The sequence below is a fragment of the Urocampus carinirostris genome, chromosome 18 (genome assembly GCF_059441175.1).
Source record: "Urocampus carinirostris isolate Australia breed hairy pipefish chromosome 18, RoL_Ucar_1.0, whole genome shotgun sequence".
NCBI classification, from domain to species: domain Eukaryota; kingdom Metazoa; phylum Chordata; class Actinopteri; order Syngnathiformes; family Syngnathidae; genus Urocampus; species Urocampus carinirostris.
The window spans coordinates 28,257,830-28,283,958 of NC_142366.1; the positions used below are offsets into that span (position 1 = coordinate 28,257,830).

The window sequence follows — 26,129 nt, forward strand, 5'->3', positions numbered from 1 at the left end:
ATGGTTCTAATTGCAACCAAAACAAACATGGACTTCATAATATGTATGACAACACGGTGATAAATAGATTAACATGTGTTTAAAATGACTTATAGTCCCAAAAGTTAATAAAAAACATTTAAAATTGTAAATATTCACCCATCGGATAATTATTATGATCACGTTTTCAAATGGAAGTGAAAATGAGCAGGTCTTATGCTCATTTTGCAGCATGCATATTGAAACCACTGACCATATATTCTTTTGTCCAATCACACAAAAGTTATGGCAAGATATTTAGCTCTGAAATATACACTTTTTTCCTTGGATTACTTTCAACGGGACCTGGACTCTGCAGGTCCGCATCAAACCTTAAGTACTGGTATCATTTTCCGTTCATTTTGCCGGCTGTGATTTTTGGACTGCTGACTTTAATAAAGGACATTTAGTTTCAATCGCGGGACTTGAAGTCGGGTTTGGGTTAATTTTTAGTTCGTGTTACATGTTTAAATGTGGGCGCATGCGGCTTATATACAGGTGCGGCTTGTGTATGTACAAAATCGGTTTTCCTCTAAGAATGTGGTGGGTGCGGCTTATAATCAGGTTCGCTCTATAGTCTGGAATTTACGGTAGGTGGTGTCTAGCATTTAAGGAACAGCTATGCATATGCTCCAGGCTGGATCCCCATATATTATCAGGAATGGACTGTCCCAATTCACTCTCTCATTTATCTCTTATCTTAGACATGTTTGGCTGGGAAAGACCTTGTAATTTGTCAGGTAGGAAATGCTCTCCTGTATGCTGAGGTTTTTGAGTTTTTCTTTGCCCTCATGTAGGTTTTAGATCAGGGGATGGTGTCATAATAGTCTGTAGTTTGCAATAGTCTGTGGTCTGTGCAGCCCTTTGAGACTCCTTGTGATTAAGGGCTAACCAATGTGTCAATCATCATTTGAATCGATCACTATTGGCTAAAGTTATTCGGAGGTAAAGGGGGCGGATCCTTTTTATCATTTACAGGCTCGCATAGGCTAAAGGGGCAAAACAAAGCCTGCAATTGGCCGAAAAAGATGTGTCAATCATCAGTTGAATCGATCACTATTGGCTAAAGTTATTTTGAGGTAAAGGGGGTGGATCCTTTTTATCATTTACAGGCTTGCATAGGCTAAAGGGGCAAAACAAAGCCTGCAATTGGCCGAAAAAGATGAATGTGAATAGCATGTTAGGTCTAACTACAGCATAGAGGAAACAGTATTTTACTATTCTGTACTGTAATATATATTTGTAAATATTTTACTCTCCTGGATTTAGTACACTCACGGATATAAGAGGACCATGGTTGCACATTATTATTGAACACAACGACTTCGGTGAGCTACTCCGGCTATATATTTTCCCAGTATCTTGTTTCAGACCTTACTCGATGTTTCTGTGATAAGCGGTGCAGATAATGAATGGAATGGAGTGTCTATTTTTAAATTAATCTCAATTCCAAGTGTTTATTGTCATATGCACAGTAAAGTTGCGAGCGAAAAAGAAAATATAAACTAAGGAATGGTCGTCATTCCTTGAATCCCAAGACTTTAACCTTCCGAATGATATTTGGAACTTTGAGTGACATCGTAAAGACACTGTTTCCGTACATGTCTGAGACACGTATTTGCTTCTTTGCAAGCTTTCGGAATGTTAAGGGGGTAATAAGTTTGACTGAACTATCTGACTGTTTTGTCGACGTTCCCATTGTAGTGCCTTATAATCCGGTGCGCCTTGTGTATGTCAAATATAGGACCAAAAACTATTTTTTCGGGGTGCGCCCTATAACCCGGTGCGCCTTATAGTGCGGAAAATACGGTACATTTATTTATTCATCCCCCCCTGCAGCACTTTCTATTCTCTGAAAAATGGATAACTTTGTAGTGTTTGACTGTTTTATGCCAATGTTTAATAAAAAATAGTGATAAGAAAATTCTTGCTTCTGTTCCAGGTGAAAAGCATGGACAAATCTCATTTTACGACGTCCAAGCCCAAAGACAAGAAGAGGCAGAAAGATCTGTTCTCATCAGCTGTCCTCACAAGACCAATGAGAAAAAGTTCCTCAAGTTGTTATCATCACACGGTGACATTAAAAAGTACTTCACTTATGAAATCTACGTAAGTAAAACCCATATCCTGACGCGGTCATACAGGTCGGTAGAATTCAAGATTGTTTTTATGATTGTTTTCAAGGGAATGTACGCTGTGGTAGAGTTTGCTTCACGGGACAGCGTCTCTTCATTACTCGATGGAGCCGGCATCCCGAGTAACGACTATGAATCTACTATTCCTTATAAGTCAAGACTTATGACCCTGAAAGGTCTATCGGAAGGAACCAGCCAACAGTCGAGTGAAAAGAACCACCCCCAGACCACCATCCCCATAAACGAGCTTATTCAGAGACTTTTGAAAGAAAAGAGTGTCAGTATGATCCAATTTGCTATACGTTTCTGTATTTTTTTTCTCTTAGACTAAATCCGTTTACTATATACATATCCTCTTAGATAGACCATCAAATAGCCTCCTTGACAGAAGCCTACCAACTCACTGAGGAGAACACCCGGTTGCGTTTCCTGGTCTGCTCGCTGCTCCAAGACATCGCCTCTGCTTATTTTCCAGAGTGTTCCATTAAACCGTTCGGATCATCAGTCAATGGCTTCGGGAAGCTTGGCTGCGATTTGGACATGTTTCTGGACTTAGACGGGATCAGCGGAAAGAAATTAAAGATGGTATGACAGAAAAAACATTGGAATTGGAATGCACTCGTTAATGCTAATATTTTAATTGTTATATGTTTTGTGTGGTTGCAGATAGAGTAGTACCGTATTTTCCGCACTATAAGGCGCAGCTAAAAGCCTTTATTTTTTTCAAAAGCTGACCATGCGCCTTATAATACAGTGCGCCTTATATATGGATCAATATTAAGTCGCAAAGTCTCGCAACTAAAGCAAGCAGCCGCCGACTCTATTTTCCCCCGAAGGCGAAGTCGTCCGCGGTGTATGCTGGGATTTATATACCGGCGTTTCATTGGCTAACCAATGTGTCAATCGTCATTTGAATCAGTCACTATTGGCTAAAGTTATTCGGAGGCAAAGGGGGCGGATCCTTTTTATCATTTACAGGCTCGCATAGGCTAAAGGGGCGAAACAAAGCCTGCAATTGGCCGAAAAAGATGATCGTGAATTCACACGTTGGTTGGGTTGCACTACGGCATAGAGAAAACATTTTTTAATATTCTGTATTTGTAAATATTTGACTCTCCTGGATTTACTACACTCACGGTTGTAAGAAGACCATGGTTACGTATCATTAATGAACGTGAAGGCTGCAAGAGAACTTAGGTGAGCTATGCGGCTTTATATTTTCCCGGTATTTTGTTTTAGAACGATCTGGATGTTTCTGTGATGAGTCTATTATTAAACTAAATTCAATTCAAGTGTTTATTGTCATATGCACAGTAAAGAACCCCGTTTCCCTGGACAATAAAATTCTTACTTTGCCGTCCACTCAGTTGCCAGTAAAAAATCAAATGGAAACTAAGAAATGTTTGTTTGGTGACATCGTACGGACACCGCATCCGCACGTGTCTACGACACGTATTTGCTTCTTTGCAAGCTTTGGGAATGTTAAGGGGGTAATAAGTTGGACTGAACTATCTGACCGTTTTGTCGACGTTCCCATTGTAGCGCCTTATAATCCGGTGCGCCTTATCTATGGAAAATATAGGACCAAAAACTATTTTTTGGGGGTGCGCCCTATAACCCGTCGCGCCTTATAGTGCGGAAAATACGGTAATTACATTAGAGGCCGTATACTTGCCTCTCTCAAAGGAAAGTGGCTGTTGCCAAATTCATGACACAAAATGGCACCATAAATGTTTTTCGGTTTATATTATAATTTAAAGAGTAAGTGGGAACAAAGTGTAAAAACTAAATTAATCATATACATAGTATTAGAGAATTAATACCTATAACAAATACCATTTTTTTGTTTCCTCAATTCTACCCAATAGTGTAGGAAAGATACCAATTCTATTTAATCCAATTTGTCAAATCTACAGACGCTGCCCTACATACAAACAGAATAAGCTCCTCTGCTTCTCTGCACATCTGTTCTCCTCTGCACTGTCGTACTCCAGTGTTATTGTTATTGTATAATGACTTGTTTACCTGACTGCCCATTTTGCACATCTGGTTTAGCTGCTCCTCTTGCACTCTTTGCACTACTGTATAATACTATACATAGCTATAAATTATTTAGCATATTATCAGTACTTCAATACTCTAACTCAGTACAACATTTATTTATATCTGTACATTCAAGAAAACTGTGCGGGTCAGATGTATCGACATTTCGTTCTGTATACACGTGTACAAGAATGACAATAAAATATATCTGAATCTGAATAAGTTCCGGACGATCGTTCGTAAGTTGAATTTTTTTCGTAAGTTGCTTCAGTGAGTGCTATATTTTGTATGTTTAAGGCTTGTATAAGTAACCTGTGTTATTTTGTAATAAAAAATAAACATTTCATACAATAATATTCTCAATAAATAAAGTTGAGTTTAACTTACTTTCGGAAGATGCGCTTCAAGAGGTCCTTGTGATAAAAAGTGGCCGAAAAAAAGCGTTCCGCCCATTTTCTCAACCGCATCAAGCTTTCTTATTCCACTTTAATTTCAAAAGAAACTGCTCGCCTATTCTTTACACTATACACCAATCATATTGAATGGATGCACCAGATATTGAAGAATAAAAAGGTCAATGTTCTGAGTGCACTGGAGATTCAGTACACGTAGCACTGGGCAGGGGACACCCTGAACTGGTTGCCAGCCAGTCATAGGGCACACAGGGACAGACCACTCACTTGCTTATTTCCACCTAGGGACAATTTGAACCGGACAATTAACCTAACATGCATGTTTGTGGAATGTGGGAGGAAACCCACACAAGCACGGGGAGAACATGCAAACTCCACATGGGGAGGCTGCGGTAGCTAAACTTGAGCTTCTGCACCGTGAGGCTGCGTGCTAACTACCCAGCCGCCGTGCTGCCTATATTTTTCCTATTTTCCTATAAAAAGTTAGAATTTAGTAAAATAGGAAAAATTAGGCAAGATTATCTATTAGTAATTGTAAAATACAAAAAATAACATTTGAAATGAGCAAAATTATCTGCCATCTCCTATTTTATGTCAGATAAATATGCTCATTTTAAGTTTATTTTTCTATTTAAAAAGGAAGTAAAATATATTCTCAAAAAGTCCTTAAAGTGATCTTTTAATGGAATAATAACGCATTTTTTCCAGTTGATGTTTTCTCTTACTTTGTACCGTTTGTGAAACGTCTCTTATTTTGTAGGCCAAATCGGGTTTGACTTTGGAGTACCAGATGAAACGTGCGGGTTCAGAGCGCAGCGTCACGCAGAGCATCCTGTCTGTCATCGGCGAATGCGTAGAGCAGTTCGGGCCGGGCTGCGTCGGCGTGCAGAAGATCCTCAGCGCCCGATGCCCCCTGGTCCGTTTTGCCCATCAGCCGTCTGGTTTTCAGTGCGACCTTACTGCCAACAACAGGTCCTCTACTCTTATGCATTTTTTCACAATTTCCACTTTAAATATCAAATATATAATTTTGGCATTTTCTAACCGGAATTGGCATAAGCGGATATGTTGAATACAAAGAAGAGGGTTTGTACGGGTTCTTGAAATCCTTGAAAATGCTTTACTTTTGATGGCGAGTTTTCAAAGATTGAAAAATGCTTGAAATTGTTGCCATGTTTCTCAACAAGTCTCCTTTAAAATGACACCAACACCGCACTCTGGTGGCTCCGCTTTGCCATTGCATTTCTTCTTCCCTCGGGATTAACTGAAGGTGGTATTGGTTTGTATGGCATCGCCATCGCCCTAATACGGGTCATGCCCAATGGGACAAGTGCATGTTACACTTTAACAGGGTCCTCTTGTGCGGTCCCTTCTCAAGGTTTCTTAATTTTCCTCATGTTGAGGTTTTTGAGTTTTTCCTTGCCCTCATGTAGGTTTTAGATCAGGGGATGGTGCAATAATAGTCTGTAGTTTGCAATAGTCTTTGATTTGTGCAGCCCTTTGAGACTCTTTGTGATTAAGGGATGTACAAATAAACATGACTTGACACTATGAAATGTGTATTAGTAGGAGGACTATTTATTATGGGTCTGGCAAAAAATTACCGTAGTGTTTTCCAGTGTTAAATTGTATTGGGAAGAACTTCCTGCAACTGAAAACTTCATATTACTGTCATTTTCACATGGGGAGAGACTTGTCTCACAAACAAATATATATTAGCGATTTATTTAAAAAGACGGTGTGTGATATTTAATGCCACATAGTAGTACAAAAACTTTCATTCAGTAAAAAAAAACATTCGAAGGAGAATGAAGTTGAGTAAAGTTAGTAGAGTTTGTCGGGGAACCGGCTTCTTCGGCTCGGCTCACTAAAAGGAACCGGCTCTTTCGGGTCCTAAACGGCTCTTCGGGTTGTTTTTGATTCTTTAATCCCAACATGACCAAATATTATGTAAAAGTATGCACAAAATGACTTAAAGGAAGGGGGGAATAGAACAAAAAAGAAAAAAATACCAAAATGAAAAAGTAGTGAAAAGCTGAAAAAAAAAGAAACAAAAGGAAGAGAAAAAAGAAGGAAAAACGTTGAACAAAGCCAGAAAAGAAAGAAATGTAGGAAAAAAGTAAATAGAGAACAAAAAGAAAAAAGTAACCGCTCGGAAAAAATAAAAATGAGATTTTTTTTAAAAGGAATTTAAAAAAGTAGAAAAAAACCCACGGAAAAAAGAAGAAAAAGTTTGTGTTGCATTCAAATAATTTCCAATTAGTGAGGTGAATCATGTTGCCAACATTGTACTTCCACTAAAAATGTGATTAAGTACAGTTCTGTATCTTACAACCGACTAAATAAGCCCCCAAAAATATTAATATTATGCGACAAAATATATCAGGAAATACAAATAATTAGATATCTTGTGAAAGAACTGTAAGAACAAACGACGTCTGTAGGCCGTACAACCTTTGCAATCGTACATGAGTCAATTCATTCAAAAGAGAAAAATCATTTTGCATTGCCGGAAACTCAACAAAATGTAACTTGATGTCAAGTTTTGGACATGTTTGATAATGAATTATCTTGGCATACTTGGGATTATGGTTGCTCACTGTTGTTTCAAGCGCTGCTCACCGACCTTTGTGTGAACGCTCAGACCCGTAAGGAAAATTACAGGGAACATTGGTCGTAAGTAGGGGAGCGTCTGTATATTGGTGGCTCTGCAAAATACATGATTCACATGGGATTCTTTTCTTTTTATGGAGAAATTATAAAATTAGCTTTGAAAGTCCTTAAAAAGTGCTTAATTTGGCTTATTTGAATGTAGAGGCGGGGATGCTTGCGTAGTGAAACGACATTTTGTGTTTGTCTTGAGGTTTTTCGGCATCCCACTCTTAATATGACACATGCAAAATGCCCACACAAACAACAAAATGACAGCAAAGACAGGAAAAACCACGAAGTAGTTTCTGAGGAAGTTGTTGTAGGTGGATTTGAGGGCAAGGAGGGACTTTTTTTTCAACTCGGGACATCTTTTAGCCATTGCGATTTCCTGTCTTAACTGTGGTCACTATGCTTGTGCAAATGAATGTCTCAACAGGAAGAATGTGGCAGCAGACATAAGGACTCAAAAACTCAGAAAAACACTGCCCCCTAGTGGTGATTTAGGAGGCCAGTTTCCGTGATGTTAGATAGATAGATAGATAGATAGATAGATACTTTGTTCATCCCCGAAGGGAAATTCACATTTTGCTAGTAGTAATAATAATAATAATAATTTCCTTTGTATTGTCATTCTTTTGTACCAATGTACACAGAACGAAATGTCGATACACCTGACCCGTTGTAGCGAGCCGATGCAGCCACAGCCAACAGAGGGCGCCGCCATTTTACCAATGTTATAAGTCTTAGGTATGACTCGGCCGAGGCGCGAACCAGCGACCTCCCAGTCTCAAAGCGGGCGCTCTACCATCTAGGCTACTGAGCTGGTTGTGCAGGTCAAACTGGGTGTACTAGTGTGGGCAGTCTGAAAAAAGGGAAATAAAATAAGAATAAAAAAGGAAAAATGAAGATATTGAAGCAAGACAAAGGAAGAAAAATCTAGGGGAAAATGAAACAAAAGAGAAAAGGACAAGAAAAAAACGAGCAGGAAAAAAACAAGTAAAAGAGGAAAAAGGAAGTAAAAGAAGTTAAATGGTACAGAACAAAGGAAAAAAAAGGAAAACTGGAGAACAAAAGGATAAAAAAAAAAGCAGAAAAAAAAGGCCGCTTTTTCTGGGGGCGTCCCATCTTTCAGGATGTTACCAATAATAATAATTTAATATTCTGCACAAAAATGATTTAATAATATATTAATATTCTACTAAATTATAATAACACCTATTTTTCATTCTCCATTCTCCTATTTGTGTATTGCTGTTTGGTCACTTTGAGTTTTTTTTCTTCCTTGTGCTTTTTATTACTCATTTATGGTTGCACAACGCAATACAGCAACACCTAGTGGCCAAATATACACAGTGCCCCTTTAAATAAGAACAAAAATGGCCCTAAATTGTCCAAATGTGGCTGATAAATTTGCTCTGTTTCACTTTATTCTCATTTTAGGATTCATTGTGAATAATATCTCTTGTAAATTAAAAAAATATTTTTTATAAAAATAAAATTATTTCTGATATTTCTTATAATGTATTTTTAGTTAGTAAAAACATACTTAGATTGATTTAAATTATAAATTTGACTTCAATATATGCTATTTTTTGTCTTAGTTTTACTACTTTTGCAAATAAGTATTTTAAAATGTTTATTTAATTTAAAAAAATCTTTCATTTATTTTTCCTTTGTTTTATTACATTTATAACGAGTTTCAATCTATGTTGCAGATCCTGGTTAAAATGGCCACAAGGGGGCGGTCTTTACTCTTGGTTCTTTGACATGAATTGGTTTCTTATGGTTAGGAAATCTCAGTAAACCAAGGGAAGATTATACATTTTTGAAGTAACTCATTTATAACAACATAGTTCTGTATTCTACTGGATGAATTATTCTGGATTATTTGATACAATAGTATATTATATACACAGTGAAGAAAATAAGTATTTGAACACTATTTCTCCCACTTAGAAATCATGGAGGGGTCTGAAATTTTCATCGTAGGTGCATGTCCACTGTGGGGGAGATAAACTAAAAAGAAAAATCCAGAAATCACATTGCACAATTTTGTTATGATTTATTTGTGCGATATAGCTGCAGGTTTACACACACTGCAGGAGGGATATTGGCCCACTCCTCCACACAGATCCTTCTCTAGATGAGTCAGATTTTCGATTGGGTTCAGGTCTGGGGATTGGCCTGTCCATGCTGGAACCTTGATATGCTTCTTACGGAGCCACTCCTTGGTTTTCCTGGCGGTGTGTTTTTCGAACTTATCTTAAGATATGTACGTTCTTGAAGAATGAGCAAACTGAGGCTGCAGTCCTTACTTTAAGCCAGGAGATTTTCTTTTAGATCTTATTTTGTGTAGGGAATTTACTAAAAAAGAACTATTTGAGAACAGTGGAATGTTTTAATCGAAACGTGGCCTAACCTCAATGCACCCTACCTCAGGCAGCCCCCAAGTCAATTGAAAATGAGACCTCTGCTCAACCATGATAAAGGTTCATATAGGTTCATGAAATCTCTGAAAATGTTTGAATTCTAATGTTTTGTTGTCAAGGTTTGAAAAGTGCTTGAATTTTGAATGAAGTGCTTTTAAACGCTTGCATTTGTTGCCATGTATCTCGGCGGTATCGCCCGATAGACCGTACATAAAATAAAGGACGAAAAAGGAAGAGTTTATTCATGGGCATCTAAGAAATGCAGGTACTTGCACACGCATCATGAGTGAGTTGACTCGGGCTGCAATGATGACAAGCTCGGAGATGGTGGCAGAGAGTAACAAAATTTTAAATTCCACTCAGCTTCTTTAAATTTAAGAAAAAATTACTTTCCACTCTAAATACGCCATTAGTGTTGGTGAGATCAATAATAATAATGAAAATGAATCGTTATTGTTATTCTTATTAACAGTATAATAATGTATTATTCTTTGAACAGTACTGAAGAAATGGGAATATTGGCTTCGAAAGTCCTCAAAAAGTCCTTAAATTGGGCCGTGAAGAAACCCAATATAACTCCCACATTCGCTCTTTACCCATAGGGTGGCAATGAAGAGCTCAGAGCTGCTCTACCTCTACGGGAAACTGGACTCTCGAGTGCGCCAACTAGTGTTCACAGTGAGATGTTGGGCCCGAGCACACGGAGTGACCAGCAGCATCGCCGGGGCCTGGATCACAAACTTCTCGCTCACCGTCATGGTGCTGTTCTTCCTGCAGGGGAGAAACCCGCCCATCATCCCCACTCTGGATCACCTACGAGATCTTGCAGGTACGCTAGAATAAATGGCCTTCCTAAAAATAACATTGCTAGCTTGCAGTTACTAAGACATTCAGCAGCACATAGTTTTTAAAGGTCTTAACGGTCTTCGGCCATACCATCCGTCTGAGGTCCTCTGGCAGAGGTTTGCGGACTGTTCCTGGGGCGAGGACCAAAACCGACCAATAGTAAAGCAGCATTCTGCCACTTGGGTCCTCACCTATAGAACAGTCTGCCGGAGGACATGAGGTCTGCGGGGACCCTTGATATTTTTAGAGGAGGCTCAAGACCCTCTTTTTTTAACATGGCTTTTAACTCATCTTTTTTTTAGCTTTGATTTGTTTAACTTTTAATCTTTTACTGTATTATATTTCACTTTTACTTCACATTTTCTAGGTTTTGTTCTGTTTTTATTTCTGTTTTTATATTTAGAGGCCCACACTGGTAGGGTGCGGTTCAATGGCCGAAATCCCGGAGCCATCTGCTGCCATCCCTATCAGTGTGGAACCCTCCCTCAGGTCCTTTTCCTCACATGGTTAGTCTGTGCCTTGTCATAATCGTATTTTATTTCTATTGCTGTTTACTTTTGTTTTTGCTGTTTTTTTAACCCTTGTGTGTGTGTCTGTAGTGCGTCTTTTGGGTTGTTGGATGAGGATAAATGAAGTTATTTGACAGACTGGATACATATTAGATTTTCTTCAGTAGTAGTTTAATGTAAATAACTTCAAAATTTCTTGTTGGACTGTGCTTAAAATTTCAAACTGAATGGTTATCTGGTACATGACTTATACCTTAAGTGAGAAGTTATATGAAGCTATATAATTTTTTTACACTCGTCAGTTGTTGATCGGCAGGCATTCCATTATTGACTTTAAAGGAGCTGCACAGTATTTTTAACTCTGCCGCCATCTCCTGGCTTGCATTCATTATTACAGCCTTAGTCAACTCGTTCATGATGCCCGTGCTAGTATGTGCATTTCCAAGACACACTCGATGAAACTATTTTTTTCCATCCTTCTTGGGGTTTGGGTAGGGGTTTGCACTATACTTGAATTAGGCCTATTCTTACTTTCACCATTTTAATGCTACACTAACAAAAAGTAAGTAAGAAAAACGCAAGGACAAGCATAAAGTTGCTCTCCAGTATAGGGGTTGGCGACCCAAAATAGCCATATTGGACCCCAGAAATTCAAAACATGTTTGAATCCACAAAAAATTTAAAAGATTTATATACACCCCGTGAAGAAGTCAACACATACTGTAGATATCTACATTTATTGGAAAACGTACGAAAAGAATGTTAGTGACTCATGTATAGAAACTATCATTTTCTGATATTAAACATTTCTGAAGGCAGGCCAGGGAGGCCACTAGGGAGCGCCAAATAGCCACATCGGGCTCCTTACCTAGTATTTTTCTATAATGGCGATACCTCAGTCAAGGTGTCACACCAACAGACCTTGTTTCAGCTGTACAGTACATCGCTACAGAATCCTTTGTATGGAAGCTCATTAACCAATTTATGTTCACTGCTAAGACACTTTATGATAAAAACCCACAGAAGAAACTAAACAACCCAAAACTCCAGCAAAGCACCCAGAGCAATTTGATTGGGTAAGCGGTAGGAATAGGCAGAGCTATAAACACTTACAAACACTCCTTTCTCCCCGTCACCAAGCGCTGTCTTCTCTGTTCCATTTGCAATATTCTGTGACATTTTTACAAACGAGCTCTGCTTGCACCTCGTCTTGAAACCAGCCTCAACACTCTTAATAACTGCCGGAGGGAGAGAAATTTTAAGTGGTATATTTATACTGATATGTGACACAGGCTCTGGGATTATTATTTCATAGTAGAGGTAAGGGCCCGCAGCCCGAACCCAGCTTGGATTTTGGCCAAAAGCATCATTCCCTATTATGTAAATTCGGGTTTTCTTCTTTCTGGTTTGGTCGCTCAAATCAAGTTATTTTGTCGGGCCGGGCTGGATTTTTTTAGGCCCACCAGCTCAGTAGCCTAGATGGTAAGGCGCCCGCTTTGAGACTGGGAGGTCGGTGGTTCGCGCCCCGGCCGAGTCATTCCTAAGACTTAAAAAGTGGTCGGCGGCGCCCTCTGTTGGCTGCGGCTGCATCGGCTCGCTACAACGGGTCAGGTGCAATCAAACATTTCGTTCTGTGTACATTGTTACACAGAATGACAATACAAGGAAATTATTATTATTATTATTATTATCATCAAACGTCACAACGTGAAATCAAATGTGCTGAAGTATTAGTTTTTGTCTGGAGAGCGGGTTTGGCGGTTTTGTGTTAAAATATGTGGGCTGTCCTGTTTTAGAGTCAGATTGACCAACTAATGTTATGGTAACAGCTAATCACTTCCTCTGTAGTGTGCTTTTTATGCTCTCTCTTGTCACAATTTATGGTGTTGCTCTCCCCCAAAAATCCAAATATTCTTGTTTTTCATAGCTTTTTTGGGTCAAAATGCTTCCTAAACCCCGGCATAGAGGTTACTTATTTTATCAACAGTCATTTTGCGCTACAATAACAGCCGAATCATTGACACACACTGCTCACTCGATATAGAGTTTCTAGCAGTATCGTGTAGAGTGTAGACCCTTCTATCCACGAGAGAGTTAACTGTGGTCATTGTGGTTGCTGTTTACGTTTCACCGGATGCTAACGTCCCACCGGATGCTAACATTAGCATAGCGCTAAATCCCCTGCTATCAATAAACAGCAGCTCGCACACCCCGACGGACTTTTTATCGTCGCCGGCGACTTTAATCGGACTTTACTTCCCAAATTCATTCAATACGTGGACTGAGTAATTAGGGGAAAAAACACTGGACCATGTGTACAGTAAGATCAAACATCCAGTTGGATCTGGCCATCTCTGTCTGTCCCTCACCCCCTCATACACCCCCCTCCGGAGGAAAACAAAGCCTATGCAATCAAGGACAGTACAAACATCTTCTTTGTTCCTTTATCTCTTTGTTTTCTTTATCCTCACTGTGAAATGTGGAACTGGAGTGCCACGACCAATTTCGTTGTCACAATATATTCAACCCATGTTGTAACAATGACAATAAAGGTCTATTCTATTTAAACTAGACCCGTGGGGCGCCATGGACGTCTATCCACGTCAACCCTCCATTTTTCCGTTCCGGCACCATGACATTGATCAAGTTTTCATTTGCCGAGTATATCATTTAACAAAGCCACCTGCTGCAACCCTCTTATTACTTCTCCCTCACTCTCACCTTGGCTGCCGGATAATTGCCCTCCAAAAGCAATCAGACCGAAAGCGCCCGCCTACCCGCGCCCCCCGACTGCTTTACCCCCGACGAGACCCCGTCTCCATCGGCCCCCGTGCTTACGGGACAAGAAAAAGTACCGCCGCTCCGGTGAGGTCAAGCACCTTTGTCTCTTTCGGATGAACGCGCATGGCCTCATCTCGCAAAAGGTGGACCGCTAACAAGGCTGTCCGAGAACGGGCATGATCCACTACCGAGGCTTAGTTCTGCCCGTCTAGTTGCATTGGGTTCAAAATTTTGGCCGAGGGGCCGGTCCCGGAGACCTATCCAATTCTTCTCAATTGTGAGTGAAGCTACATGGAGAAACCTACCTATCCATCTATCTACCCTGGTCATATCCCTCGAGAGGGGTGACCGACAGCAAGACACATACACATACAAAAATACAGAAAATAAAAAATGGAAAAAGTAGTATAAAAACACACCCACACATTTTTCGGGACCATGGGCAACCCAAATGCCCAAACACCCAAACAAGTGAAGCACCTCGGCACTCAAGTCGGTCACACTTTCGTCCCTCCAGATGAAACGGGACACGAGTAAGCGGCCATGTCACTCAAACTCAACAGCAGGGCCTGACAGCTTTCACTGGTTTACCCCTGCCGCATCATACGGGCGCCCTGCCCATCCCTTAGAACGCCTTCAACCTCCCACTATCCTCACAACACCTCTCCACTCATTCCTATCACCAACAAGAGCTCTAGCTTCCGCTAGATTTAGACCTTTTTCCTCCAGTGCACTCATAACAACATCCATCCATCCATGTCAATCGCGGCCTTCCTCTTGGTCTCCTTCTATTTACTACTGCACTGTAGATCCTCTTCAACATTCGCTCCTCATCCATCCTCTCCATGTGTCCAAACCAACCGAGTACCGTAAATTTTGGACTATAAGCCGCTACTTTTTTCCCAAACCTTCAACCCTCCGGCTTATTCAGTGTTGCGGCCAATTTATGTCATTTTTCTAACGGCCGCCAGCGGCGCTCGCGTACAAAAGGTAAGATTTAGACTGCAACTTCTTAGCTTGTGCACAAATTAAATTAGCGTAAACTTATAAAGCAATCCGATAAAGAGGGAGACAGAGCTATTACACGTAAACTTTACTTTGCGAGCGTGTTGCTAGCGTGTTTTGGAATAAGGGAGCGTGGGACGACGTCTATGTGACAAAGTTTCTTTCCAAAACCGAGGAATACGACTTTTAGGGAGGAAGATGAGGATGGTTCACCATGGTTTTTACAAGTACAGTGAATTTTTTCAACAGACCTGTTTACTGCTATGCGTGTTGCTAGTAGCGTGTTGCTACCTGTCACAGTCACGGTTTGGGATAAAAGTTATATTAGTATTATTAAAGCTTTGAAAACTCTCGGTGTACCGTCTTTCTTTGTAAATATGTGTAACCATGCATAATATGTATTTGCAACTGTATATTTTTGTAATGTATTTATTTTAGAGACTTATTCTGATATGTTTTCCACGGGCGAATCAAAAAGAAGGGGCGAAAACTACGGGGGCTGATGGGAAGTGGAGTAAAGGTGAGCCGTGTTTTTAGACGCAGCGGACAATAGTGGATATATATTTTTCCCACCCTTACTTTTGGAAATATAGACTTTTTTTCCTTGGATTACGTTCAACAGGACCCGGACTCTGCAGGTCTGCATCAAACCTTAAGTACCGGTATTATTTTCCGTTGATTTTGCTGGCTGTGGTTTTTGGACTGTGTACTTTATATTCAGTTACAATCGCGGGACTTAAAGTCGGGTTTGGGTTACTTTTTTGATTGTGTTATATGTTTTAATGTGGGCGCATGCGGCTTATATACAGGTGCGACATGTGTAAGTACCAAAAGCGGTTATCCTCTTAAAATGTGGTGGGTGCGGCTTATAATCAGGTGCGCTCTATAGTCCGGAATTTACGGTATTCTCTTATCCACACGCTCGCTCAGTTCCACTACTACTCCAGTTCTGTCTCTCACAATTTCAGTTCTCAATCTATCCAATCTCGTCACTCCTAACATACTCCTCAAACACTTCATCTCAAAAACATTTAAACCTACATGGTGTATATATGTTTTGAAAAATATTATTATTTTGTTTTTGTATTGTGCCATTTTGTTGTTGTTCCCTTTTTTTAATTGGTTCTTTAGTATTATTGAAGTTGTATTCTTGTATTTTTCTTAGTGTTTCTGTAATATTTTGGTAGTGTTTCTTTTGTCTTTTGGTAGTATTTCTGTCGCTACATTCTTGTATTATTACTGACTATGGTAGTAGATGTACTAGTATTTTTTTAGTGTTTCTTTTGGAGTGTTTCTGTGGATATATTATAATATTACTGTAATAGTATATTTGTAGTGTTTCTGTAGAAGTGTTTGTAGTATTTCTGTTGTATTTTTGTAGTATTTCTGTAGTTGTATTTTTATAGTATTTCCGTCGTATTTTGTAGTATTATTGAAGATGCATTTTTTATTATTTCTGCAGTTGTATTTCCTTAGAAGTATTTCTGTATTATAGTATTTTTGTGGTAGTATGTTTGTGGTATTTGTGTATTAGTATTTTTGTGGTATTAATGAAGTAGTATCGTCATAGTATTTCTGTAGAATTTTTGTAGATGAATTTCTGTATCAGTATTTCTTGCGAAGTATTCCTGTATTATAGTATTTTTGTTGTAGTATGTTTGTAGTATTTATGCATTAGTATTTGTGTATTAATGAAGTAGTATTGTCGTAGTATTTCTGTAGAATTTTTGTAGTATTACTGTATTTGTATTTTTGGTGTGTTTTTCTAGTATAATGGTAGATGTATTTTTGTAGTATTTCTCTAGCAGTATTTTTGTAGCTTTTTTGTCATATTACTGTAGTGCTATTTTTGTAGTATTACTTTAGTAGTACATTTGTAGTATTACTATGTAGTAGTATTTTTGTAGCATTTCTGTAAACTTTCCGCAATACTACTGCAGTTGTATTTTGTGGTATTTTTGTAGATGTGTTTTTAGTAATTCTGTGGTAGTATTTCTGTATGATAGTATTAGTGTAGTAGTAGTATTTCTGTAGTATTACTGCTGCGGTACTTTTGTAGATTTTGTTTGAGTATTTCTGTAGTAGTTTTTAAAAAAAGTATTCCTGTATTTTAGTATTGCTGTAGCAGTATTTATGTAGTACTTTTGTCGTGTTTTTCTTTTCAGAATTAATGCAAAATAGTCCTTAATACACGATTTTGAAGCATCACCTTTGATATATAGTTTTCTAGTTATTTTGCGGTATTTCTGTCGCAGTATTTTTTGGTAGTACACTCACAAATGGATAATGGGCACAGGGCTGGAACTCAAAAATAACCTTTTTTCTTAGTAGTACTTAATTTACGTGTACATTTATTGGCTGATTTTCACTATTTTCGTTGGCGGGGGCCGGATAAAGAAACCTGTTGGGCAGAACGTGGCCCCGGGGGCCGTAGTTTTCCCAACCCCTGGTGTCCACCCTATTTACAACCGCCATTTACCTCGTGTCCTCTCGGCTTCCACCCCACAAGGTCCCTCCGACAAGAGCGTGATCGAGGGCCACGACTGCACCTTCGTCAGCGATTTCCACAAAATCCGACTCGGGAACAACACGGAAACGCTAGGTGAGGAAAAAGGCGCAGACGCTTAGTGGAATTTCTCTTCGGCTAACGTGAATTCTCTTCTCTGGGTCATAGAGGACCTGCTTTGTGGATTCTTTGAGTTCTATGCCACCTTCGCCTTCGCTAGAAAGTCCATCAATATCAGGAAGGTATGTATTACACTACATGCAGGACAGGTATGGGGTATACCAGTGTAATCAAGTTTATGAGCAGTCCCAGTGGCTACCACTAGAGACCGCTCTAGACCGTGCTCACGTATCTTGATCTCATATTTGTCAAACTCTGCCAAATGCTTCCAAGTCAAGTCATATTTATTCGTATAGCCCTTAATCACAAGAAGTCTCAAAGGGTTGCACAGATCACGGACTAAATGCCGAGTCGGCTTCTTCGGCATGTTTCACGTCTAGGGTAACTGCCTGTAAAATATGGTGTTGATTTTTAATATCAATCTGGTCTACAAGAGTAGAATTTCTTTCTGGGGAAAAATGCGTAGTCGACAAAACCAAAATCGAGTGAGAAAGAAAAATAGAAGAGAAAGCTAGAGCGAGAGAGACAAAGCGAGATTGAGAAAAAGAGAGAGTCAAAGTGTTGGCTTCAAAATACAGTAATAACATAATAATAAAATTTTCTTCATGATCACTGTATTTTCCGCACTATGAGGCGCACCTAAAAGCCTTTATTTTTTTCAAAAGCTGACCATGCGCCTTATAATACATTGCGCGCCTTATTTATGGATCAACATTCGCAAAGTCTTGCAACTAACTTGCAGCCGCCGACTCGATTTTCCCCCGAACGCCAAGTAGTACGCGGTGTATGCTGGGATTTATTTACCGGCGTTTCATTGGCTAACCAATGTGTCAATCATCATTTGAATGGATCACTATTGGCTAAAGTTATTCGGAGGTCAAGGGGCGGATCCTTTCTATCATTTACAGGCTGGCATTGGCTCAAACGGCAAACAAAGCCTGCAATTGGCCGAAAAAGATGTTTCAATCATCAGTTGACTCGATCACTATTGGCTAAAGTTATTCGGAGGTCAAGGGGCGGATCCTTTTTATCATTTACAGGCTGGCATTGGCTTAAATGGCAAAACAAAGCCTGCAATTGGCCAAAAAAGATGAATGTGAATAGCATGTTAGGTCGAACTACGGCGGGGGAGGAAACAGTATTTTACTATTCTGTACTGTATTTGTAAATATTTTACTCTCCTGGATTTACTACACTCACGGAAATAAGAGGACATTGGCTGCACATTATTATGAACACAACGACTTCGGTGAGCTACTCCGGGTTTTATATTATCCCTGTATCTTGTTTCAGACTGAACTCGATGTTTCTGTGATAAGCGGTGCAGATAATGGATGGAATGGAGTGTCTATTTTTAAATTAAACTCAATTCCAAGTGTTTATTGTCATACGCACAGTAAAGTTGCAAGCGAAAATAGAAACTAAGGAATGGTTGGCATTTCTTGAATCCCAAGACTTTAACCTTCCAAATGATATTTGGAACGATGCATTTGAGTGACATGGTACGGACACCGCATCCGCACTTGTTCTCGACACGTATTTGCTTCTTTGCAAGCTTTGGGAATGTTAAGGGGGTAATAAGTTGGACTGAACTATCTGACTGTTTTGTCCCTGTTCCCATTTTAGCGCCTTATAATCCGTTGCGTCTTATGTATGTCAAAAATAGGACCAAAAACAATTTTTTCGGGGCGCGCCCTATAACCCGGTGCGCCTTATAGTGTGGAAAATACGGTACTTATTAAATAATGATTTCATTGATTTTCCTCTGGTTGCACTGCTTTCAGATTTGTGTTTATCATATTTAACCAATCAGAGTTTAGGATTACTTGTTGCCAGGGTCAGAAATCTACCAAAAGGCCTTCACAATCAGCTCTGCAGGCCCCGAGGCATTAAATAAGTAATGATGAAGCCGTAGGTTTAGCCAATCACATTCTGAGTTGGCGAGTAAGCGCCTTCTAAAAGGCTTAACAAAACATCATGGGTTTCACCAACTATGCTTGGCTAGGCTAGTGGGTGGTGACGGAAGTATCAAACCCAAAATGTGACCAAAAATACCATATCCCCGTGTCCACTGCTCTTGTCGAACTGACATTTTGAACTCATTTGACTAAATTGAATAGAAAACTTTTGCCAAGAATTCAACAAGACAGGCTCGATGTTTCAGCAATAGGTTCATGTAATCTGTACAAGAGTAAGGAAAATCTTCTTGAAAAAAGAAAGGAGGAATTTTGTGCACAAAAAAAGATTTTTGGTAAGTAAAATTTGGCACTACGCTAATTAGATTGCAATTACACGAGGTTTTTATTGATGTTTTTGGATGTGTCGCTGTTTTAGCTTCAGTTGATTCAGCCTACTGAAGGCCTAGGTGTGGAATGCACGACCCACCACTGGTGTGAAAAAGAAGTTCCCTCTGTTTTATATTAAATGGTAATTGTTTACCTCTTGGGCAGTACGGCGGCACAGTGGTTAGCGCGTGTGCGGCACAGTTCTGAGGGCATGAGATCAAATTTTCTGTGTGGAGTTTGCATGTTCTCCCCGTGCTTGCGTGGGTCTCCTCCGGGCACTCCAGTCTCCTTCCACATTCCAAAAACATGCATTTCAGGTGAATTGGCCAGTCCAAATTGTCCCTAGGTGTGAATGAGCGAGTGAATTGTCTGTCCCTGTGTGTCCTGTGACTGGCTGGCAACCAGTTCAGGGTGTCCCCTGCCCAAAGCCCAAAAATGGCTGGGATGGGCTCCAGCGCTCCCGCGACCCTACTGTGGATAAGCAGTGCAGATCATGGATGGATGTATGTTTACCTCTTTATTTCCCTTAATAATGATTGCTTATCCTTCTCATTAAGTAATAATAAACCTTACAAACACAGCGTGGCACCTATTTATTCACAGCAAGACAAACCATGTAGAACCGGGGTGTCCAACTCAGTTTAGCTTGGGGGCCACACGATAGAAAAAAAAACTCACTGGGGGGTCAAATTAGTAGATTAAAGAAGGATTGAGCAGTGTTCTCGTTTGCCCGCGTCCCCGCGTCCTAGACGCATCGTTTTTGCTGGGGACGCATAGTCTCAAATCAACGTGCGTCCCCGGGACGCAACCTTTTTGCCACGAAATTGTCATTATTACCCGATTACTTTTTTTTAACAAAGATTTACTGCACTCCAAACTTTTCGTCAGGCAGATCCGCCATTGTTGTTTTGGTCTCGCGGTTCGAGTTTTCCTCCGCACGCCGATCTCGGCCAACGAGATCTCGTTGTGGAGTGAAAGGAAGTCCGTCTTTTTTTAGAGAACTGGCTTTTTTGGCTCATTAAAAAGAGCCGGCTTTCAAACGGCTCACTTGCTTTGATGATTGATATTACGAATGATGATTTATAAAGAAGTTATCAAAAAAGGGAAGTGTAAAAGGAGAAAATAAAAAAAGACAGGTTTGTGGTTATCCCTTTAATACCAACAATAATTTGATGCAGAAATTACCGTAAATTCCGCACTATAAGCCGCTTCTTTTTTCCCTAACTTTCAACCCTGCGGCTTATTCGGTGATGCGGCCAATTTATGTAATTTTTCTAACGCCCGCTAGCGGCGCTCGAGTGTCGCTACCATTAACTGCCCTGTCAAAGCTATATTATTATTATTATTATTATTATTATTATTAAAGCTTTGAAAACTCTCTCGGTGTACAGTCTTTCTTTGTAAATATGTTTAACCCATGTATAATATGTATTTGCAACTGTATATTTTTGTAATGTATTTATTTGTATTTATTTTAGACACTTATTCTGATATGTTTTGCACGGGTGAACGAAAAATGAGGGGCGGAACAAACGTGGGGTGCCGAGTTTAAGTGGGGACCGCTAAAGGTGAGGGACAGACAAGGAAAGAAGAGGGAGTAAAAAGTTTGCGTGAGTAAGTGTGTTCATCTGATATATTTTTCCCACCCTTACCTTTGGAAATATACACTTTTTTCCTTGGATTACTTTCAACGGGACCCGGACTCTGCAGGTCTGCATCAAACCTTAAGTACCGGTATCATAATCCGTTCATTTTGCCGGCTGTGGGCTTTGATGAAGGACATATAGTTTCAATCGTGGGACTTGAAGTCGCGTTTGGGTTAATTTTGTGTTTGTGTTACATGTTTAAATGTGGGCGCATGCGGCTTATATACAGGTGCGGCTTGTGTAAGTACAAAATCGGTTTTCCTCTCAAAATGTGGTGGGTGCGGCTTATAATCAGGTGCGCTCTATTGTCCGGAATATACGGTAATAATTTGATGATTAAAACTGAATAAATATATAAATATATATTATATATTTGTCACCGATTTACGATTTCAACCTCGATAACACTAAATTTTGGGGACCCATAGATCTCTGTTGGGACCCATCGATTTTTGAGCATGCGAGTCTTCGGGACCCATCACTTTTCAGAGGTAAAATGAACACTGATTAAGAGAATAAGAGAAAGAAAGATAGATAGAACTAAAAAAGAGAGAACATACGGTGGGTGTGGCCTAGCGCTCTCTGTCGAACATATAACTCGCAGTGCAGGAGTCAATAAGAAAACGCCAAACGAGTTCTCTTAATCGCGCAAGAAAAACAAACTGAAAATAGATTGTTTTTGACTCCCGCTTCCACATCCTCTCCAGAACCCTTCACTCGCCAAGCCTTCATTACATGGCGGCAAACAGATCGGCCGATAGCGATGACAGCTGCCCTTGTCTGGCCTGATTGATGCCCGGCCCCCCGCCAGATCCGATGCCCTTGAGACCAGATCAGATTTAGGGGCTCCGTCAGCCCGCCGAGCGTTATTTACCTCCGCCAAGGAGCTTGCCTTTTTACCGACATTGATGCACGGTCTCGGCCGTCGACAGGGTCACGCGCGGCGATAACCGATGCCTTTTTTCCAGCGTCGTAAATTGCGAAGGTAACAACTCGGCGCCATCTATGCTGATTCATACGTGACAATGCACGCTATACCGAATCCAGATACAGAAGTCTAGCTGCAGGAAAAACAACTACCGTATTTTCCGCACTATAAGGCGCACCGTGTTATAAGGCGCACCTTGAATGAATGATATATTTGAAAACTTTTTCCATACATAAGGCGCACCGCATTATAAGGCGCTATAAGTGCATCTGGTTTAAGATCAGGTAATTGTGCAATTTTGTAATTGTAATCCTGTGCAGTCCTTCGAGACATTTTTGTGATTAAGAGCGTCCTAAATAAATGGGACTTAACTTGACTTGGCTACAGTAGAGGATGTGGTTACGTTATGCAACCGTTAGATGGTGCCGCGCTAAAGGGAATGTCAACAAAACAGTCAGATAGGTCAGTCAAACTTTATTAATAGATAACAAACAAGCTTTCCACCATTCCATTCACTGCCAAAATGAATAAACAGCTGTTTTATTATTTTCTCTGTGGTAAAGCAAATTCGTGACACATCTTTAACATCTTTGAACAACAGCAAGGCATAACATTTTACTTTTCCTCCATTTAGTCAACACGCAAGAAACCGCCTGATACTGTTATGGTAAATTAAACGTTAGTGCAATCGCAATATAGTGACACTCGTAATGTGCAAAAACAATAACAAGTGCAAAACAATAACAATAAAGCAATAACATAATAACTGTAAAATGTAAAACGTAAACAGCTCATCTTCATGCTTCCTCCACTTCCGCACCATCGATTCATTAATGTTAGACTCTCTTGCTGCTGCCCTATTTCCGTGTTCTACTGTGTGACTGATCGCCTTGAGTTTAAACTCTGCGTTGTAATCGTGTCTCTTAATAGGAGCCATTTCAGGGTCTTTATACAAACGCACAAATAAAAGAGAATCGTTGTTTAATATTTCCCAGTATGCACAGCGCACTTCTTCTACGCGAAAAATGGAGTCGATGGCTGCTTCTCTTAGTTGCGAGACCTTGCAATTCAATATTGATCCATATATAAGGCGCACCGGATTATAAGGCGCATAGTCAGCTTTTTAAAAAAAAATCAGATTTTATGTCGCCTTATAGTGCGGAAAATGCGGTATATTGATTGCCACTAAAATATATTGATACTTGTGGAGTAATTCAATTAATTATTTTAAAGGAGCAGTGCGTATAAGTTACCGCCCCAAAGTGCTATCTCATTCATTCCAAAAATAATATAAATACAGATTGCAGCATGGCGGCAAAGTGGTTAGCGCGTGTGCGACACAGTTCTGAGGTCGGGAGATCGAACCTCCTGTGTGGAGTTTGCATGTTCTCCCCGTGCTTGCACTCCGGTTTCCTCCCACATTCCAAAAACATGCATGTTAGGTTATTGGCCGGTCCAAATTGTCCCTAGGTGTGAATGAGCGAGCGAATTGTCTGTCCCTGTGTGTCCTGCGACTGGCTGGCAACCAGTTCAGGGTGTCCACTGCCCGGAGATAGCTGGGATGGGCTCCAGCACCCCCGCGACCCTACTGAGGATAAGCGGTGCAGATCATGGATGGATGGATAAATACAGATTTATAAGTGCGGTGCGTCATTGGAGGTGTCCCTAAAAAGTAGAATAATCTCTTTATTAACCCCCTAACTTTCCTGTACAATTCGCCTCAAATTCAATGCGGTTCTTGAAAATATGGAAAACTTTGGTCTTTTTTACAAAGGTAAGACTCTGAATTATTGTCCCAAACTGAGATAGATAATCACTGCAAGTACCACTAACATCTGAGTTAACCATCCATCCATTATCTTCACCGCTTATCCTCAGTAGGGTTGCGGGAGTGCTGGAGCCCACCCGAGCTTTTTTCGGGCAGTGGGTAAGGGACACCCTGAACTGGTTGCCAGCCAGTTGCAGACAACTCTTATTCACACCTACAATTTGGTTAGGCCAATTCACCTGAAATGCATGTTTTTGGAATGTGGGAGGAAACCCACGAAGGCACAGGGAGAATATGCAAACTCCACACGGGGAAGTTGCAGTAGCTGAACTTGAATTCTGAACCTGCAATTAAATGTCCGTAATCGGGTGCCTTATTTTCCATTGCGCTTATCCGCTTTTATCTTACTTTTATCAGTCCTGTTTGGGGAGGAACAAAACCCCCAAAAAGTTCAAAAAGAAGAGTTCATTCGAGTCTAAGAAAGGCACGCAAATCCTGTGTTATCAGTGTCTGGAACTCATGACAAAAAGTTACCGGACAACTTTTTAGAGTTGTCTGCCCATTTTTCACAACTTGAAACACAATAAGATGACTAATTGTAAAAAAAAAAAACATTGTTGAAAAGTAAGGAGGATTGATAATCAGAATATATAACAGAACAGCACTTTAAAATTAAGTTTATTATAAATCTACTTATAACATTCATTGCGTGTATATGACATGGCTGTTTTCCATCTGCCATCAGAATGTACCTGTTTTTACTCGTCTTCATTCATGCAATGTTACAAGCCACGTGAACTCCTCTTCCCATGCTTTTCATGTATGTTTACGTTTTGTAGCGTCGTAAATTGTGTTAGCTTCTTTTGAATCTTTCTTCTGGGGCTGAGGTTTTGGCTTGATTTCTAACCACTTATCCATTTTTCTTGTGTTCTCTGTGCGTCTACTTTGGAAAAAGATATGCAAATGCACGACTTTATAACGCCTGGGAAAGTCCGGAAGCACGAAGATATTCGATGCAGGCTTCTGATTGGCTGCCGAGTATGCAAATTGCCAAAGGAACCGAAATTCCCAAATTTCCAAACCGAACGAAGATTTCGAAATCGAAAGCAAACGCTTGATTTGAAAAACAAACAAACGAAAGATTTTTTTCTTTTTTTCATCTCCTTTTTTTTTTTCTTTTCTTTTTTTTTTCTTGAAAAAGTTGTCAGCCACCCGGGCGGAGACGTTCTGTAAAGATGCACGGCCCGAGCGTCCGGGGGGCCATTATTTCAGACACTGGTGTTACTCTTGCACCATCTCATGGTTTAAAGTCATGATTGCAGCTTTAAGTTTTCAAATGCCGCACCCCGCCTTTAAGATATAGAAGAAAAAAAATTGAGAAAAACACAAGGTTAAGTGTTTCCCCGGACGAATAATTCCACTTACTTCCGCCATTAATATTTGCCATCGATATTAACTAAAAAAACAAAACAAAACGTCCCTCGGACACATTTCAATTCTGCATAGGCTTCAAAACCGCCACTGTCCCTGTCATTTTTAATTCATCTTTCCCTTCATATGGGGGCACTAAAATAAAATGAAATGATCTGCATTTCTATAGCGCTTTTCAAGTCAATGACTTCCCAAAGCGCTTTACAATGTGCTCCACATTTCCCAATAGCGGCCTTGCAGCCATGTAAGGCGCTAACCTGCTGATTGGGGGTATTAGGGGTTCAGTGTCTTACCCAAGGACACTTCGACAGGTAACACGGACGAGCCGGGATTCGAACTGGGATCCCTTGATCCCGAGACGAGCGCTCTACCTCCTGAGCTACTGCCGCCTCAGTAGAAAGTCATCAAAACAGGAGCTCCAAACCCCCCATCACAACCTGCTATTAAACCCTCAAAACAGGTCACACAGACTGTATTAATACAATACCTTTGGATTAACGAGGATGCTCCATGTAATTAAGTCCAAAAGGTGTTCCTAATCGCCACGGTATGAAAAATGACGGCCACCGTGTTTCTAATATCCCTGTCTCGGGTGATTCATTTGTTATCCGCTC

The 26,129-nt window shown here is 40.2% G+C and overlaps 1 protein-coding gene across 1 annotated transcript in view; it reads left to right on the top strand.

The window, feature by feature from the left end:
- mtpap (mitochondrial poly(A) polymerase) overlaps window positions 1–26,129 on the top strand; it is a 32,597-nt gene that overhangs the window by 1,601 nt on the left and 4,867 nt on the right. Inside the window, exons 2-8 of the mRNA XM_088322306.1 lie at window positions 1,961–2,127; window positions 2,203–2,430; window positions 2,514–2,738; window positions 5,370–5,581; window positions 10,293–10,519; window positions 17,341–17,433; window positions 17,506–17,579. Of these exons, the coding sequence (XP_088178432.1) occupies window positions 1,961–2,127; window positions 2,203–2,430; window positions 2,514–2,738; window positions 5,370–5,581; window positions 10,293–10,519; window positions 17,341–17,433; window positions 17,506–17,579 (1,226 nt within the window). The remainder of the gene's footprint in view (window positions 1–1,960; window positions 2,128–2,202; window positions 2,431–2,513; window positions 2,739–5,369; window positions 5,582–10,292; window positions 10,520–17,340; window positions 17,434–17,505; window positions 17,580–26,129) is intronic.